The following is a 16466-nucleotide window of genomic DNA, read 5'->3' as shown; positions in this document are numbered from 1 at the left end:
GTGTCAACCCTGTGCCCGGGGAGGAGCAGGAGTCAGACTGACCCAGGCTCAAAGTTCGCTTCCACCGTTCCCTACGACAAGACCTACCCGTCACTTCAGCCCTCTGAGCCTCAGTTTCCTGATCTGTGACGTGGGGCCGTGACAGCACTCGACTCTATTTCGGTGAAGGGAAAGGGGATGGGAGAGTTCCCATCGATGGCTGGCACATCAGTGACAGTCAGTACATAGTCAATGATGATAAAAATAAACATCCACAGTGACAACCAAGCTCTCAGGCTCAGATAACGCAAAAATCATTTCAAAGGGAACCTCAGCTGTCACAGGGATCAGACAAGATACTCACGTGTACCCCATCAGTACAGTGCTTCTTCCCGGTGGACCCCCCAATCCTGATCAGAGTGGGCTTGGCAGGTGTGACCAAAATACAAGCGAGGGCAGTTCATTTGTCCATTCCTTTACACATTAAACCAACGAAGGCACAGTGGTAGGTGCTGGAGATTCAGCGGCAAACAGGACGATTTTGCTCTCCTGGGGCTCCAGAATCAGGATAGACAGTAAGTGAGTAATGACTTACGTGACCAAGACAACTTAGGTAGCCCCGAGTGCTTCAGAGACAATTAAATGCGCTGATGCGACAGTGAACTGGATGGCCATTTCCACAGGGTGGCAGGGGAGTCCTCCTTGGGGCGGTGACAGTGAATACATGTTCTGAGACTCGAAGAAGTCAGAGATTTGGAGATGTGGGGGGAGTCCCAAGCCGAGGCCATGGGCGGGTGCCGATTCCCTCCAGGGTGGCTGGGGCTGTGTGAACACCGGAGGGAATGACATCCTTGGATGAGATCAGGAAGGCGGGCAGGGCCAGCTCCCCTGGAGATGAGTCGGCCTCGGGGAGAGGTTTCAACCTGAAGTTAAATGAGAAGCCGGGGCGGGCTCTTTCAAGTTAGTTAGGTGATGCAGGTGATGCAGGTGATGCAATATTTAAGGTCAACAGCCCAAACTCTCCAAACTGACGTTAGCTTTGTCAATGGGCTGAGGGACTCACGCAAAGCTGGAAAGACATGGGCGGAAATGGGGGTATGCTGTGGCCCTACAGGCTTTGTGTGAGGTTCTGCAGAGCATGGGGTGAGGGCCCAGTTTAGAGGGCAGGCAGCGGGCTCCGAAGAGCTGGATGATTTTCATAGCAGAGCGCCTACTAAAAGGACACCGGAGAGCTCACGGCAGCTGCTGGAGAGTCAGGCTCAGAAAACGGGCAGCCCCTGGGACCACAGCCAAACAATGCCACAAAACTAGTCCAGGAAGGTGTTGCCTGTTGACGCTGTTACTGGATGTCATCACCATTTTGCCACCGGCACTAGGCCTTGGGTGCTGCCAGGGCTGCTGCCCACGGTCGTAATAGATGGCAGCGTGAGCGTCCCTAATTGCTAGTTAGGTGACCCACCACCTCGCTGCAGCTGCGAGCACGCTGGAGAGCGGGGTGAGGGCGTTCGAGGTCTATGATGGGAAGCGAACTCTGCTTCCATCAACGTGGGGATTTCTCAAGCAGCGGAAGGGGCATCAGACAAACTTGAGGACGCACTTCAGGTTACAGCAAGGAGACTAAGGGCAGGATGGCTAGTCGGGGAATTCAACCTTCTCTGAGAAGAGGGGTGGGCCCCTGTCCCTGGCGGTGGGAAGGGAGAAGAGGATACAGATTTTAGTGAGAGCACACCGGGAGACTGAATAGAGGTTCGTGATTAATGAGGTGCAGAGGGGAAGGAGAGGAGAGTGTCTAAAATGCTTTGTGAACGTCTGTGGCTTCAGAAATTGGACGGGGGACAGTGCTACTAACCAGGCGAGAACATATCCAGGAGGGATGTGCTTTGGAAGAATGATCATAGGTCAGTTATTATTGAAATGCTGTTTGAGTGTGTAAGACACACCACCAAGGACAGCTAATGGGCACAACTATGCAGCGGTGTGCTCATAAGTGACGAACACGCTCTCTAGGGAAAACACTGATTTGTAGCACTTCTCAACTTCTGTGGGGTAACTACACACTTTCAAGCTGCCAACCTGAGGTTACTGAAAGCAAGCCTGGAAGAGGCACAGCATCAGCCGTCAGGAGCCCACCCCAGGGTCCAGGACACTGTTTTGACTACAGGTGAGGATAAGGTCTCCCAGACAGAGCAGAACTGAGGCCCAAACCTTCAGGGGCAGATTGAAAAGGAGCTCCTACAGGGAGGGCACAGTCGTCAGAAGGAAAACCAAGAGGGAATGGGCACTTCAACATCAAGCCCAATCTGGGCCCTGTCAAGCTCTCCAGAATGGACTTCCACCATTTGTTCGTTCATTCATTCATTCATTCTCTTCGCAATCTCCTCCTAAACTGGGAGCTATTTGAGGGCAGACTTTAACTCTGCGGTGTCCTCTAAGAATACATAGGACACAGCAGGCCCTCAGCAAATAACCCCACTAATATCTCTGGAAGGATTTATGTCCGCCAGTTTCATCAGGCAACACAAAAATAAGTGGCTATGTATGTCACGAGGAGACATTTTGGCTCAATGTAAGACAAATCTCCCCAAGCACGTCTTTAGGTACGTATCTCTTGTTTGGTCTGGCGTGGCAGGAGCTGAGGAAGGGGAGGTGGCAGGGGGAGGTGAGAGCATCCCAATTCTCCCGCGGTATCTGACGTTAGCCTCCGTGAAGGGGCAGCAGGGGGAGGACCAGCAGCGATGCCCTGGTTCCTCTCATGCCCAGACTGGCTGCATCCCTGGTCCTTTCTTCTGTTCTGTTCCGTAGCCCCACATCCCTCCAGCAACCTCCCTTCACCTGAGCAGGAGCTAGGTTTCTGCGCTTAGCAACCCAGAGTCCTGATAAAGACAGAACTCTCCAAATACATAATGTTGTCACCTGTGAGAAATGTGGTTTTTACTGCTGAAAGTATTCATGCAGTTTAAATGACCACATGGAAGGGGCTTAAAAGAGGGGCTTTCTAGTCCTGGCTGGCGTAGCTCAGTGGATTGAGCGCGGGCTGGGAACCAAAGTGTCCCAGGTTCGATTCCCAGCCAGGGTACATTCCTGGGTTGCAGGCCATAACCCCCAGCAACCGCACATTAATGTTTCTTTCTTTCTCTCTCTCTCTCCCCCTCCCTCCCTTCCCTCTCTAAAAAAAAAAATAAATAAAATCTTAAAAAAAAAAAAAAAAAAAGAGGGGATTTTCTGCCGCGGGCAGAAGCCTGAAAATAATAGCAACTGTAGCAGCTACCTCCAGGCGAGTGCTTGCCACGTGCCAGGTGTGTGGAGTAGCTAAGCGGGGAAGCTGGGTCTGATCCAGATTTATTAGGATTTAAAGTTCTTTATTACTAAGCTAGAGGTTCTCAAACCTTTTAGTCGCAGGATCCAAATAGTAGGACTTAAAGAATATGTTTGTATGGACTATATCTATATAATAGTTATCATAATGGAAGTAAAAATTGAGAAATTTAAGACATAAACAACGAAACCCCATCACATGTTAACATATTTTTATTACACGTAACTATTTTTCAAAACAAAAAAAAGTTAGATGAGCGGCATTCTTTTACATTTTTGCAAATCCCTTCTATAGCTGACTTAACAGAAGACAGCTGCATTCTCGTATTTGCTTCTTCGCTTCAGATGTTGCTTTGACTGAAGAATACAAAGAAAAGCTGCCCTCGAACGGGCAGGCGGTTGGAAAAGGAACTTCATGAAGCACCTACAAGGATTCCAGGTGACCCCAGGAGTCCTCAGACCACTCCGAGACCCACTGTAGCATCCAGACTGCTTCTCAGTTAAAAACTCTGCCCAACACTGAGTGTTACAGCCGGCGCATCACATGGCCAACACGATTTAAACAAATTTCAAAGAGTGGTGGGGTGAAGGAAACTTGAATTCTCTTGTTAATTGAATTTTAAGTGACACCAATTTTAAACTGCAGTTAATACATTATTCTTTTGCAGGTCGAAATTACTAGATTTTCTTTTACATTTACTTTTCTAAACGAAAAGAAAGCAACACATCATAGACCAAAGTTAACATTTGTATCGTGCTTTTACAGTTTACAAAGCCTCTCTCTGGGCCCCCATGATGCCACCGAGTCCTCAGAAGCCACGTGGAGCAGAGGCGACTTGCCCGAGACTGCCACCGGTAACCAGGCGCGCACAGGAGCCTGGTGCCCGAGCGCCGCGCCCACGGGACACCTCTGCTCTGATGAACAAACGCCTCGCTTCCACAAGCTGGCTTCCAGTCTGGGGACAGGGGCCCTTATTTCTGTTCACTTGTTATTCACGTACACAAGACGGCATCTGTTCTAGAATCCAACTGGATTTTATTTGACACAGAACACAACAGGGCTGCAGATTAGCAAACTTAGAAGACAAAGCAGAAAAGACACATTCTATCTAACTTACAATTAAGTAACAGGAGGGCAAATCACTAAAATGAATAACAAAACAGTTGAGCTTGATGGGAAAATATTCTTTTCTAGTGTCCATACCTGAAAGACAAAGTAAATTATTTCATTAACTCCTTAGTAATTTCCTGTTTTGAGACTACAAAACTTACTTAAACACATGAGCAAATTTGATTAAAACTCTGAAAAGATGTACGTGTGCTCCAGGACTGGGTTGTGACACTGGTCTCTGCCCCTTTCATCTAATCACCCTCTGTGATGTTCTACCTACCACAGCCCCAACCTCCCTAGTGGAGGTGCCTCCCTGGGACGCCCCGGACTCCGTCCAGTTACCAGACAGACGCTGGGCAGTGGCAGGGAGGCAGGGAGGTGAGAGGAAGAAGCGAGAGCTGGTGGATGCGAAAGGGAAATCCATCTGTTGGCTCCGGTCGGTGGCTCCAACAGCCTGAGCTCGTGACCTCTCCCTACCGTTTTGCACATCTACTCCAGTACTTGAGCAAGTTTGGGGTAAGGCAAGCACAGAGAATAGTAATAGAACAGCCTTCATCTTCAAAATCTGTCACCAGTTGCATTACGGCTCTGGTCGCATTCAGCACTACAAAAAGGGCAGAACTACGGAAAGTGCAAAAACTGAGCATAGATTTCAAGTGTTTTCTGATTTCCTCAGAAGCCAACATTTGGCTCTAACAAGATTATAAAAGTAAACAAAGCCAGGAAGTTTCTTCCTCATATAAATGGGTTTCTTGAACACAAAATTCTTCATTATCTTACTTAATCTTTTGTGCTGGTTCTTTTGGGGCAGTTAGCCCCTCATGGAAATACTTCATTATATGGATGAGAACCAGGCTATGAAAACTCCAGATCACTGCTTCAAACACCTTGAAGGACTACTAGGTCCTTAAAGCACTTTTCGTAAGAAATCCAGTTGAATATTGTCTAAAAAAAAAGTTGTGCCAAACTTCCTAAGGTAGAGAGCTGTAGTGTTTGTTAGTGAGCTAGAGAACAACCCAGAAATCGCCTAGCAGATTAAAAGAATGCTGTAATTTGTTCCTTACGGATCCGTTTTCCCAATGCACTGAAAACCACTGCTTGGCAAAGCCAGTGGCTGGATAAAGTGGCAGTGTCAAAGCCCAACATGAGGAATTCTTCCCACTTCCCACTCCTTAGGCTCAAACCTGGGCACATGTAATGGGCAACATGAGGTGGTTTTGGTCCAAAACAGAATCCTGAGCCTGCTATAGGGAACAGCAAGTCACAAAATCCTCTTGCGAACTCAAAAAGTGCTTCTGCCTTGACACGTACTACTGTCATGGCTGCACTCAGAATGCAAGCTCCCCGAGAGCAGGGAAGGACTGTCTCATTCATTTTCATATCTTACACGTTACTTAGCACACACTTTGCTGAACAGAGTGCAACGGTATGAGTTAGACACTGAGTATTTGGCAGGCTTCTTAAAAATGAACATGTGTTTGATATGACTTCTAAAACTTTTTACCAAAGTAAATAAACAAGTCTAAAGCAAAATAACTGTACCAATAAGGGACTTCTAAACACAACAAACTAAACCCTATTTTTTATTTTTAAAACTAATTATATGCTATTAATCAAAACTCATAGTTAAATAAAAATCCCCATTCTCATAAAAAATGTGATAAAGAAAATGACCTGGCCCACAACCCAGGCATGTGCCCTGACTGGGAATCCAACTGGTGACCCTTTGGTTCGCTGGCTGGCGCTCAATCCACTGAGCCACACCAGCCAGTGAGGCTGCACACTTCTAATGCCGACCATACATTTGTGCATCTTCCAAATAGAGCCTTTAATTAACCAAAAGCTAGTTTATAAAACAAGGTATGTTCCATGCTCCATGTTTTATGCCTACACACCCTTCAGCCTGAGGTGTGACAAGAATGGCACTGACCAGTGCCATTACAGCCCAGCCTTACAACATCCAAACCGCCAGATACCTACTTTTGGAATTCCCACTCTCTGTTGTCCAGCGGACACACCTGCCGTGTTTTGAGCCAGCGAGAGATGCAGTGGAAGTGAAAAGCATGCTGGAAGAAAAGATACACGTTATTAAAAATAACTGTGTAGGCTCAGCCATCTACAGACGACACGTGTCAAATGCAGTGGACCGGTTACACAAAGGGGCCGGAGAACAATGGGAGACAGGAAACGAGAAGCAAAAAAGCCACAACCCCTACGCGTTGGTTAGGCACAAGGGCATTTCCAGTGAAACGTCTGCTAGAAATGTCATTACCTCGGGGAGGAAGCTACTGAGGAAGGAGGGCGTATGTTCTAGCAGTGAATTCTCCCCGTTCCCTTAGGGGAAGGTGGAATGTGGCTTCCTCATCCCAGCCGGCCTGCAAGAAGCGGCTTCTACATCCCTCGGACACACGCAAGGAGGCTCTTGATCACATGCAGATTTCAAACTCCCCCCACTCTTCATCTCCAGCCGCATCCCACTCCTTGGAGAACAAGAACCCCAGGGGAAGAGCTTCCTCAGCCCCTGGTAGTGCACTGCCACCACCACCCACCCAGGGTGGAGACGGCGACTCCCCCAGCCTCCGCTCACCCACCTCAACCCTGTTCACAGGACTTTATTTCCAGATTTGTTCACAGACATAGTGCTGTTACAAGGGCTCACTACTCAATAAGCCTTGTATGGGTGAGGGACTTTGTCTTTAAAGGGAATACGATAAAAAGTTAGGGTAAAAGGATGTATTATGATGAACACAGGAGCTGAAAGAGCATCAAAGGGCTCATTTCATGATCAAGACAGGCAGTAAGAGGCAAGAGTACTGAGAATACTGGCAACTGGCAGGGAGCTAGGAGCTGGCTTTCGGATTTGGGGAAAAGGAAAGCCAGCATGCCTTAGCGACCTGCAGATGCTAATTACAACATCTCTAACACCTCCCCAACAGCCCTATTCCCCATCCCTGCTCAGATGGCTGGAGTGTTAAGGGAGAAGCGGCCAGTGTTCCTCCACATCTAATCTGTGATGGGTCGAGCTGAGGTGGGGACGGGGCGGAAATGCTGACACCCAACAAAACAATGAAAGCTTCTGCAGGATTGGTTTAATAACAGCCTTGAAATCTGGTCAGTAATATCTCCCAAAACATGCAGAGAACTTAAAACAGAATTCAGTAATTAAGAGTGGACTCCACAGCTAGTACACTACAGATATTTAACAGGACAAACGTTCTCTGAGAGTGACAGCTTTTGGAAGGTCCCTTACTATCGACTCTCATACAACCCATTATGGAAAAAAACTAATCCCCCAAAATGTCTGTTTTTCTCAAACATAGGACAGACTCACCTAGACACCCTCCTCCACCTCCCCCACTAGGCACGTCGCAGTAGTACAGGGTCCTTGTACACCCCAACTACCTCAGAAAATGAGGGAAGGCAGGGATGCAAATAAGAATGTGTGGCAGGTGACAGCATCCACAAACGTTCCCGACCCCAACTTTCTTCCTGTTAATAACCTAACACATGCATGGGTATGCTGAGCAGTTGCAGAGCACACTGACCGGCGCTTGACAGCTTACATGTATTCCATCGTTTGAGCATGACAGCAACCCTGGCAAGCAAGCATGACAGGTAGTACCACCTGCATTTTATAGACAGGAAACTGAAAACCAGACTAGTCAAGCGACCTGCCTATTTCATGGAGCTGGCTAGCAAACGACCAAGAACTAGAACCCAGGACTAGTCCAAAGGTTTTTGCCATGCCACGCTGGCTCCTCTTTACAGCAGGCTCTCTGAGTACGTCTCTCCACCAAATTTAGGGTCCCTTTTCCTCCCACCGCAGGGTAACAGGGTTCCTAGTACACGCCTGAATGCCAAGGAGAGCAAAGAGCCTGCTGTATTTCTCCTTCCCCACCATCCCTTAGCCAATATGGGCTTCTGTCAACTGCCCAGAGGGTCCCTGACAGAATGAAGTCAGCTGTACTGACAGCTACTATCTTTTCAGTAACCGCCACTGCCCCAAATTTGTATGTATCTAGCAAACGCTAACGCTTACTATGTGCAAGGAATGTTCTAAGCACTCTGAACCTAAAACCACTTCATTCTTGGTTACACTCTATGCAGTCTACCGCGAGCCCTACTTTACACGAGAGAGCCCAGGCGGAGAGACGCAAACTACCTGCCCGAAGTCCCTTCATAGGTCACGCTGCACAGACGCCAAGTCTCTTAGGCCTGTGCTGTGCAGGGGGCTGTGGGTCCCCTGTCCCCTTGGCGATCCAGTCAGGACAATTTTAGCTCGTCCGACGGGCTATATGGCTATGAGGATGAGTTTTTACCACATGCTAGAAATAACATATTTGATGCTGGTTATCCTTCGCAGCTGTCACACCCTGGAAGGCCGTACATTCAGTCCAATGATGCTGCACAAAACATTTCTGGCATGAGCCATGTTAAAAAACAATCCCCCAAACCCAAACTTAGTACATTCCCCACACTCAAAATGCACGTGCACACACACACACGATCAGTCAGTTTATTCACCAAACTTAAGAAAACCTGTTAAGAAGGCAAAGATTTCCACCAACAGAATAATTCCCAAACCTGTCCCACAGGCTTCAAAAGCAATTTCCAAAGATGAACCCCCCCAAGATGTTGCTAACAAAAGTGGGCCCACTCTGTAATTAAGAAAAACTAGTGCCTCTGCAATAACTAACAATTTTTACCCTGAAACAGGTGAATAGTACAAAGATTTAATTTTTTTTTTTTTTTTTTTACTATTTGTACACATTCTGGGAGAAAGGTGGGCTAGTCATTGTTTTTTCTAGCTGGGTTTCCAGACTGGCAAGTCAGGAAGAGCGGTAATGTGTTTACACGCCATGATGATAGGAAAAGACGTTTTCTTACGTTACAGACTCCCCACGCGACGGTGCACTCCTCAGAAGTGGCAGACGCCTGGTTGGCCTGACATTCTATGCCTGTGGGAACAAGAGCAACAAGATCACAGACTGCAGGAGCAACCGCCTTTCACTCTATAGCTGTCCTACCTGCACGGTCACACAAGGTCATGCTCGGGGCGGGGCTGGGGGAGCAGCGGTGTAAACCTGAACAAAATCTCCAGTGATCAATTAGTCATTTAATGAACGTTAAAAAGAGCCCTGGCTGGTGTAGCTCAGTGGATTGAGTGCAGGCTGTGCACTAAACTATCGCCGGTTTGATCTCCAGTCAGGGCACATGTCTAGGTTGCAGGCCAGGTCCCCAGTGGGGGACGCATGAGAGGCAACCTCACACTGACGTCTATCTCTCTCTTTCTCCCTCCCGTACCTTCTCTCTAAAAATAAGTAAATAAAATCTTAAAAAACAGATAAGGCAGAGATGTGACTTAACAGTATGCTTTGCAATGATTTCCTACCCTTGTTTAAGAACGGAATAATGAAGGAAAAGGCACTTTTTAATTCTGAACACAATCTGACTTGTCCAAATGAAAGTGATTCCTCCTAATTTGGTAAATTTCATAAACTCTTAGTCACCTCATAACCCTTACTGCTCTGGGGACTGGCATCTTTTCCCTATTCTTGGCGACCGCTTGCTTGTAGGCCCTCAAAACACCCAGGCTTGCCTGTGGGAAGCTCCAAAGCCCAAAGGGATCCAGCAGGCAAATGTGAATTGCGACAGAAGCAAGACAAAAGGGGGTGAAGAGGCCTGCAGCAAACTATAGGGTATGCTCTCCACAAAGACATCAAATCTCAAGTCTTTAATACACTGTCACCAAAGCAAACCTGTTAGGCCAATGGGTTAGGGCTTTGGGGCCTGCCACTTAGTGATGCTTACAGCCCCTGAGGTGATTCTATCTGGTGAACAGAATAAGTTACTGAAAATGTATGTACACAACATCAACTTCATAGAGGGGAAAGAGAAGGGAAACTGAACAAAATGAAAATCTGAGATCCGGAAGTGATACATAAAGCTCTACTAGGGATAAATATTCAAGGAACAAGCACTATCAATGTATATTATGCTTTCTCCAAAGGTGGTAACTAAATGGAGTCCCCCTTCTGAAGAAGAAAAATCTCTAGGAAAGACTATTTAATAGTAGACAATTACTTCAAACTTCCATAGGTAGAAAACAATAAAACTGTAAGAAAATAATGCTGAGATGTTAATGGTCTTAGGGGAAGAGTTTTACTGTAATAAGGGGTTTTCCCCACCCTTCAAAAATATGAAAAGCAAAGAATCCGAAATCTCAGAACTTGCTTTTGCTACACAGATTCACACTATAAGGAGAATAACTGGATTTTCTTTCTGACACAAGTGGAGATCCAGGGTCTACACAGTGTATTCAAGAATTTCCTGGGATTGTGAAGGCACTCCCATATAAAGGGATGGCTGAGAAAATACACCTGACTTCCTTCTGGTTGGAATCTCTCACTTACATGAGGGCTATTTATAATGAAATTAGTTAAATAAAAGGCACAATTATTTAAGTAACAAACTTTTTCAAGGTACATTATCATGTTTATATTTTTCTAGGTCTCAGTACTTTTAAAGGGCTGTCTTTCTGTGCCAAATGCAAAGCAGGCTCTCGGTAACTGAATAGGGAAACAAAAACCACTTCTATAAACGGAAAGAATGGGGGACAAAATGTGTATTTACTCATTACCAGAAAATCTCTAACAAAGAACAAAAATATATAGGAGGGACAGGATTGCAATCTAGAAAGCCAGATAAAAGAGCATGAAAAACCACTGAATACAAGTGTAAAATGTTCTCAAAAGGTCTTCAGGTTTTTGGTGCAGAGAACAGTCATTAAACGGGGAAAAGAACCGGGAACAGTCAACCTAGAGCAGACAGACAAGCAGCAGGTCACAGGTTCCTATCACACCCCTGGCAAAGACAGAGGAGTATTTCATGTGACAACGCTCGGGGAGTTTTAAACTTCAGAACTGCCAGGGAAGCAATGGCTTCATCTTGGAAGTGAACAGATTTCACACTTTGAAAACACTGATGGAACTGTGGTTTTAGGAAGAGATTAACTTCTTATGGATAAAAGCTGGGTCTCAGTCGTTCTGGATGTCCTCTTCATCTGGAACTAGACTACCTGATGTAATGCAGAAAAATAACACCTAAGTTAAACCCTGGCTGGCGTAGCTCAGTGGATTGAGCTCGGGCTGTGAACCATAGTGTCGCAGGTTCGATTCCCAGTCAGGGTACATGCCTGGGTTGCAGGCCATGACCCCCCAGTAACCGCACATTGATGTTTCTCTCTCTCTCTTTCTCCTTCCCTTTCCTCTCTAAAAAATAAATAAAATCTTTAAAAAAAGAAAAAAGAAAATAACACCTAAGTAGACTGTATATTTCAGCAACTCTGTAAAACATCAAAAAATGGGACAATCTAAAATAAATATGGTGTAGTATCAATTAAATATGAGCATGTAGTAACAATTTGGATTCAAAGAGAGAAAGTTTCAAAGCAAGAATGCTTTGTAGGAGATTCCAATTGGGGCACAGCCATAATCACTCTTATTTATTTACAGCTATGTATATAATTATTGATTTAAGGCCAGACTAGAATATATTAGAAAATGGCCATTGCTAACCAAGAGTCTTATTTTCATCTTTAACAAAAAGTCTTTTTCAAGAATCATATTCCATTTATTTTTGAAAGGCAAGGCCAGCTGTGGCAATCAGATTTCTCTTTAGTGTCTGTATTAAACAACAGAATATGTTTCTTAAGGATAAAAACTTGATCCCAGTCAGTTTTAGTCTGGTGCCTAGGAAAACACCCAGGATACAAATATTTATTGAATGAATAGAAGCTACAACTTAAAAACACTGTTGTAATTTCTGTAATAGGAGCTCAGTGTTCTATTTCTTCACTGACGTTTAAAGATACGATAAGTAAATAAATAAGAATAAAATATACCATAAGGCAGGTGTCTAACTGAAGCCTACATTGATCACTTGAGTGGTCAACTCTAAGAGAAGACAGAATATCAATGGCCTTCGTCTGTCATGGTCTTCCAAAGAAGTGCATTCTCTTCCATCCAGAGAGAGACACAACAACTTAAATACAGAGGTAAAAAATAAAATCAGGGTTCTATGAAATCATTATTTACAGAAGAGAGCCCCAAGAAAGTAAAATTTCCTGTGGGTGCAACTCCCTGAGAAAACGCATGGCAGAGAGTTGGCAAGCATTTAATCAAATACCACACCCAAACACATTTAAAATGTGCATGTGTTTTTCTGTGATGAGTCCCTATCTATATCAAACATTACGGTAGCTGCTGATCGGCTCTGCCTGTTGTGTGAAAAGGTAAACATGGTCAAAACTCTACGAAACCAAGGGCAATAAGCTACTGACACCAGCCATGACTGTTTTCCAACACAAAATATTTGATTCGTGCTTTCCAAACTGCAATGACCACAAACTTTCCCCCAATTTTGTCTTTATTATTCACTGAGTAAATATTTAGTGAGAACCTATAATGTACTAGACATTATGGTAGATGCTGGGAATATGGCAATAAATCACATGGACATGATAGAGGACTGATTAAATTAAATGGCTGCTACAAAGGCAACTACAGGATGTCTTGAGAATATTGACAGAACTGTCATAGGCTGCGTTTGTGTGCATGTAAGTATGGTTAGTGAAAACATCTGAGCAACTCCAGGGTGAGTTATGAAGACCAATGATGTGAGCTCTGCATTACTCAATGAAGTGGCCACGAGCTCCATGTGGCTATTGAGCCATTGATACTGGCTAGTCTGAATTAAGATCAGACTAGCTGTAAGTGGAAACTATACTCCAAAGGCTTAGTACAAACAAAAAAAGAATGTAAAATATCTCACTTTAAAATACTGATTACATGTTGAAATTAATATAGTTTGGATACAGTAGGAGAGATAAAATACAAGTCATCTGTTTCTTTTTACTTTATTAATGTGAGTACTAGCATATTTGAAATTATGCATGTGCCCGAATTTGTGGCTCACATTTAGACTGGACAATGCTGGGTTAGACCCAAGTAGCAGGAAGAAGAGGCAGAGAATATTCCAGGCAGAAAGAATAGGATATGTAAGGGCTCTAAAAGACCATGGACACTTCAAGAATGGCAAGCCAGACAAACTATCAGAGTGAACAGGAGAGTGGCTTAAAATTGGAGAGGCAGGTGAGTGACTTAAAAAAATAAGTGCCTATAATTTCAACTCTAGCAAGTTGAAATTTCTTTGCCCTACTTCTGATCTTAGTAACAAACCATTTTAGCATTTAGATGAAAAAGCAACCTCAACTCTTCCTGGTACAGTCAACATTCTTGCCCTTATTGCTATAAGGTTACTAAGTTTATCCATCAATAGCTATAAATCATGTCCACCGTGTGTGGTGGAATATGTAAACATTCAAATGAAATTTCTTTAGTGCAATTGCCTATTTAGATGTTGGCAGAGATATCTTCTTAACTATGTTTGGGGTTAACACTGAAAATCCTTGCTTCGTAGGCTTCTTTTATTTATAAATCTTGCCTGGCAAAAACTAGCTCTGGTAAAATATTTTAGCCCAAAGTTTACTTTCACCTTTGAGTCTGTGTACAAGATGAAAAATATAGAGGGATCAACAGTGCCTCTGGGTCCACAATTCATTCTAAATGTGGTCCTGTCATCTTTACCCTGAGTAGATTTATTCTGAGATGCTGCGATGGGTATGCCTCCAAAACACCACAAAAAACTACTCTATTTCACACACACCAATGGACTAGATGCAGAAGACCCCAGTGCTCTGCCTTTGCTTTATATTTCATTGTGAAGAATGAAACTGGTCACATCAGGATAGCCACAATCTCGGTAACCTTCTGAATTTCCCTCCCATCCTCCTGCGAGTACTTACAAAGATCCATAATGTGGTTCCTGCAGATGGCACAGTTATCAACCACGATATCCCAGGCCCAGAGGGCTACTGCATTCCACTGCAAAGAGAAAAAGCTGGGAACAATGCACTCTCCTTGGGATACACATACACACCCTCTAGGATTTCACACTGCAGCTGCAGCTATCATCTCTCTTTGGCCACAAGGACCACCCAACAATAGTTTTTGGGTATTACTTTAATCTTATATCAGACAGCAACAGTAGGCTACACGTATATTCACCCATTCTTCAAAGGGTTGAGTATATGAACACAGAAATTAATGAGTCATCTTTTAATTTTACTTTTTCCTACAGCTTAAAATAATTTGGCCAGCCATATCAATGTAAGCAAAGCAGGAATCATTTTTAAATGCCCGTTTCAGGTTTAATAAACAGAGTTGAATTACTGTGCAGGTTCCCCTGGCAGTTGCAGAAGAGTTCAATTTCTGCAGCAGTCAATATCTGCTCTTCCAAGTAGCTCTGGATGCATGAGTAGGGAGGTGAAAGCTAGGGACAGAATGAACTAAAATGATGGCTGGACCATAAAACGGGTAATCGTGGGATAAGGTGGATAACAAATTACCCAGTACGCAGAACAAGATCATTATTTAAATCATGCAATATTACTTCAAAACAAACTCTAGAATTCACTAGAATTTTGTTTGGCTCCTACCATCAAATAACATGATGTTCTAACTTTTCATGCTCAGACTCTGAATATTTAGTTAAGATAATTCCAGTAAGAATTTATCTGAAAGTGGCATTTAAATAATTCGACTTCCTGGCTTGTCATTGTAAACATTCCCAAACTCCCTGGGCCACCTCCCAAACTGCCATCTCTTTCAACCAACTTCTTCAGTACTTTTCATCCAACAGCTTCCTCTTGGGAGGGAAAAAAATCCTACGTCTATTCTTCTTCAATATGGCTGCTGGTTTTAACTGAGCACGCAGTGCCCACAATGAAACGCCAAAAAGCAACTAGGAGGGTGAATATACTGTGTGTTTAGCTAAGTGTTCCAGAAATCACACCGTCCCTATTTCAGAATCTTCATTTTGAACGGACTTATTTCATCTTAAGAGGGAATCGGCACTTTTCTCCCAAACTGTTAGTAAACCAGTCTGAAGCATTTCATGCTAAAGGACAAATTCCACGTTTTTTTGTTTTCCGACTTTTAGCAGGTCGTTCGCAACTAGCATTGAACCCTTTTCGTCGTAAAAGACGTAAGATTTGGGCTCGCATTTTCTTTTTAACAAATTCCACCATAGTTTTTATTTTTTAGGAGGATTCTAGATATGACAGGACTGGGGCGGCTTGTGTGACAAATCAACAGACCTCTCCAAAGCGCCAAGAGTTACGCTCAACACGCTTTTACTCGGCGGGGCTCGGGACACAGAAGGGGTAAGGGTAATGGACGCCTCGTTCCGGCGAGGATCCGGCGTCTGCCTCTCGGGGTCAGAGGGATCCCGAACTTCGGAAAGGGGCGGGGCAGTGAGCTCAGCCCGGCTCCTCGGAGGCCTCCGATGCGGTAGGACCTCAGGTTGCCGGCTTTCGCCGCACTGCCTCATCCTCCACCCTCCGCATCGATCTGACCCCCCCTTCCACCCCACCCCACCCTCTCCAGCCCGACCCCCCACCCCAACCCCTTCAGTGACAGCTCAGCCGCTTGGCTCGCACAGCCAAATCACAATCTCGCGTATCTCAATAAGAACCTCCGTGATTGGCCCCTCGTGCTCTCAGTGAAGCCAATACTACAACTAACAGTGGTTCGCGCTCATGCCAATCAACTCCAAGACCCGCCCCCCCGCTTCCAAGCGTGGTACCCAATCTCAGGAACGCCCTGAAATGAAGCCTTTTCCCACGCGCCTCGGTCATCCTGGGGCCTGCCAGCCAGATCGAGCCTCTCTAGCTTCCCTGAGGAACACGCTGGCGAGACCCAACCTTTTTCACTTCAAAGCGCTTCTTGCCCGCGCCGCTGTTGGTGCCGCTCGGGGTATCCACATCCATCGCTGCCGCCATTTTGGAAACACAAGGTCCGCCGTCCGCCCACTGCGCCTGCGCACCAGGGCACTCCTCGTTCCCACTCCGGCCCTGACGCGTCCTCCGGTACCCCACCCCTCCCTGGCGCGAGAGGGGTGGGTGGGGGCGGAGCACGTTGCCACGCCTCTTAAAGGCGCT

General features: G+C 45.3%; 1 protein-coding gene and 1 long non-coding RNA gene across 2 annotated transcripts; both read right to left on the bottom strand.

The window, feature by feature from the left end:
- Positions 1-4286: 4286 nt before the first annotated feature.
- Positions 4287-16400, bottom strand: RBX1 (ring-box 1). Its single transcript, XM_028532389.2, has 5 exons — positions 16230-16400; positions 14271-14349; positions 9293-9363; positions 6386-6471; positions 4287-4498 (listed from the first exon to the last, which is right to left on the bottom strand). Exons 1-5 carry the CDS (start codon positions 16305-16307, stop codon positions 4486-4488), a joined length of 327 nt encoding a protein of 108 aa, XP_028388190.1. The 5' UTR covers positions 16308-16400; the 3' UTR covers positions 4287-4485.
- On the bottom strand, positions 6740-9286 carry LOC118499195. The gene is made up of 2 exons (XR_004901719.1): positions 8107-9286; positions 6740-7945 (listed from the first exon to the last, which is right to left on the bottom strand). It is a non-coding gene; the product is annotated as an uncharacterized LOC118499195 (long non-coding RNA).
- Positions 16401-16466: the final 66 nt, after the last annotated feature.

Source organism: Phyllostomus discolor, chromosome 2, assembly GCF_004126475.2.
Source record: "Phyllostomus discolor isolate MPI-MPIP mPhyDis1 chromosome 2, mPhyDis1.pri.v3, whole genome shotgun sequence".
In the NCBI taxonomy this organism is placed as follows: domain Eukaryota; kingdom Metazoa; phylum Chordata; class Mammalia; order Chiroptera; family Phyllostomidae; genus Phyllostomus; species Phyllostomus discolor.
This window is presented reverse-complemented; position numbering and strand designations above follow the sequence as displayed.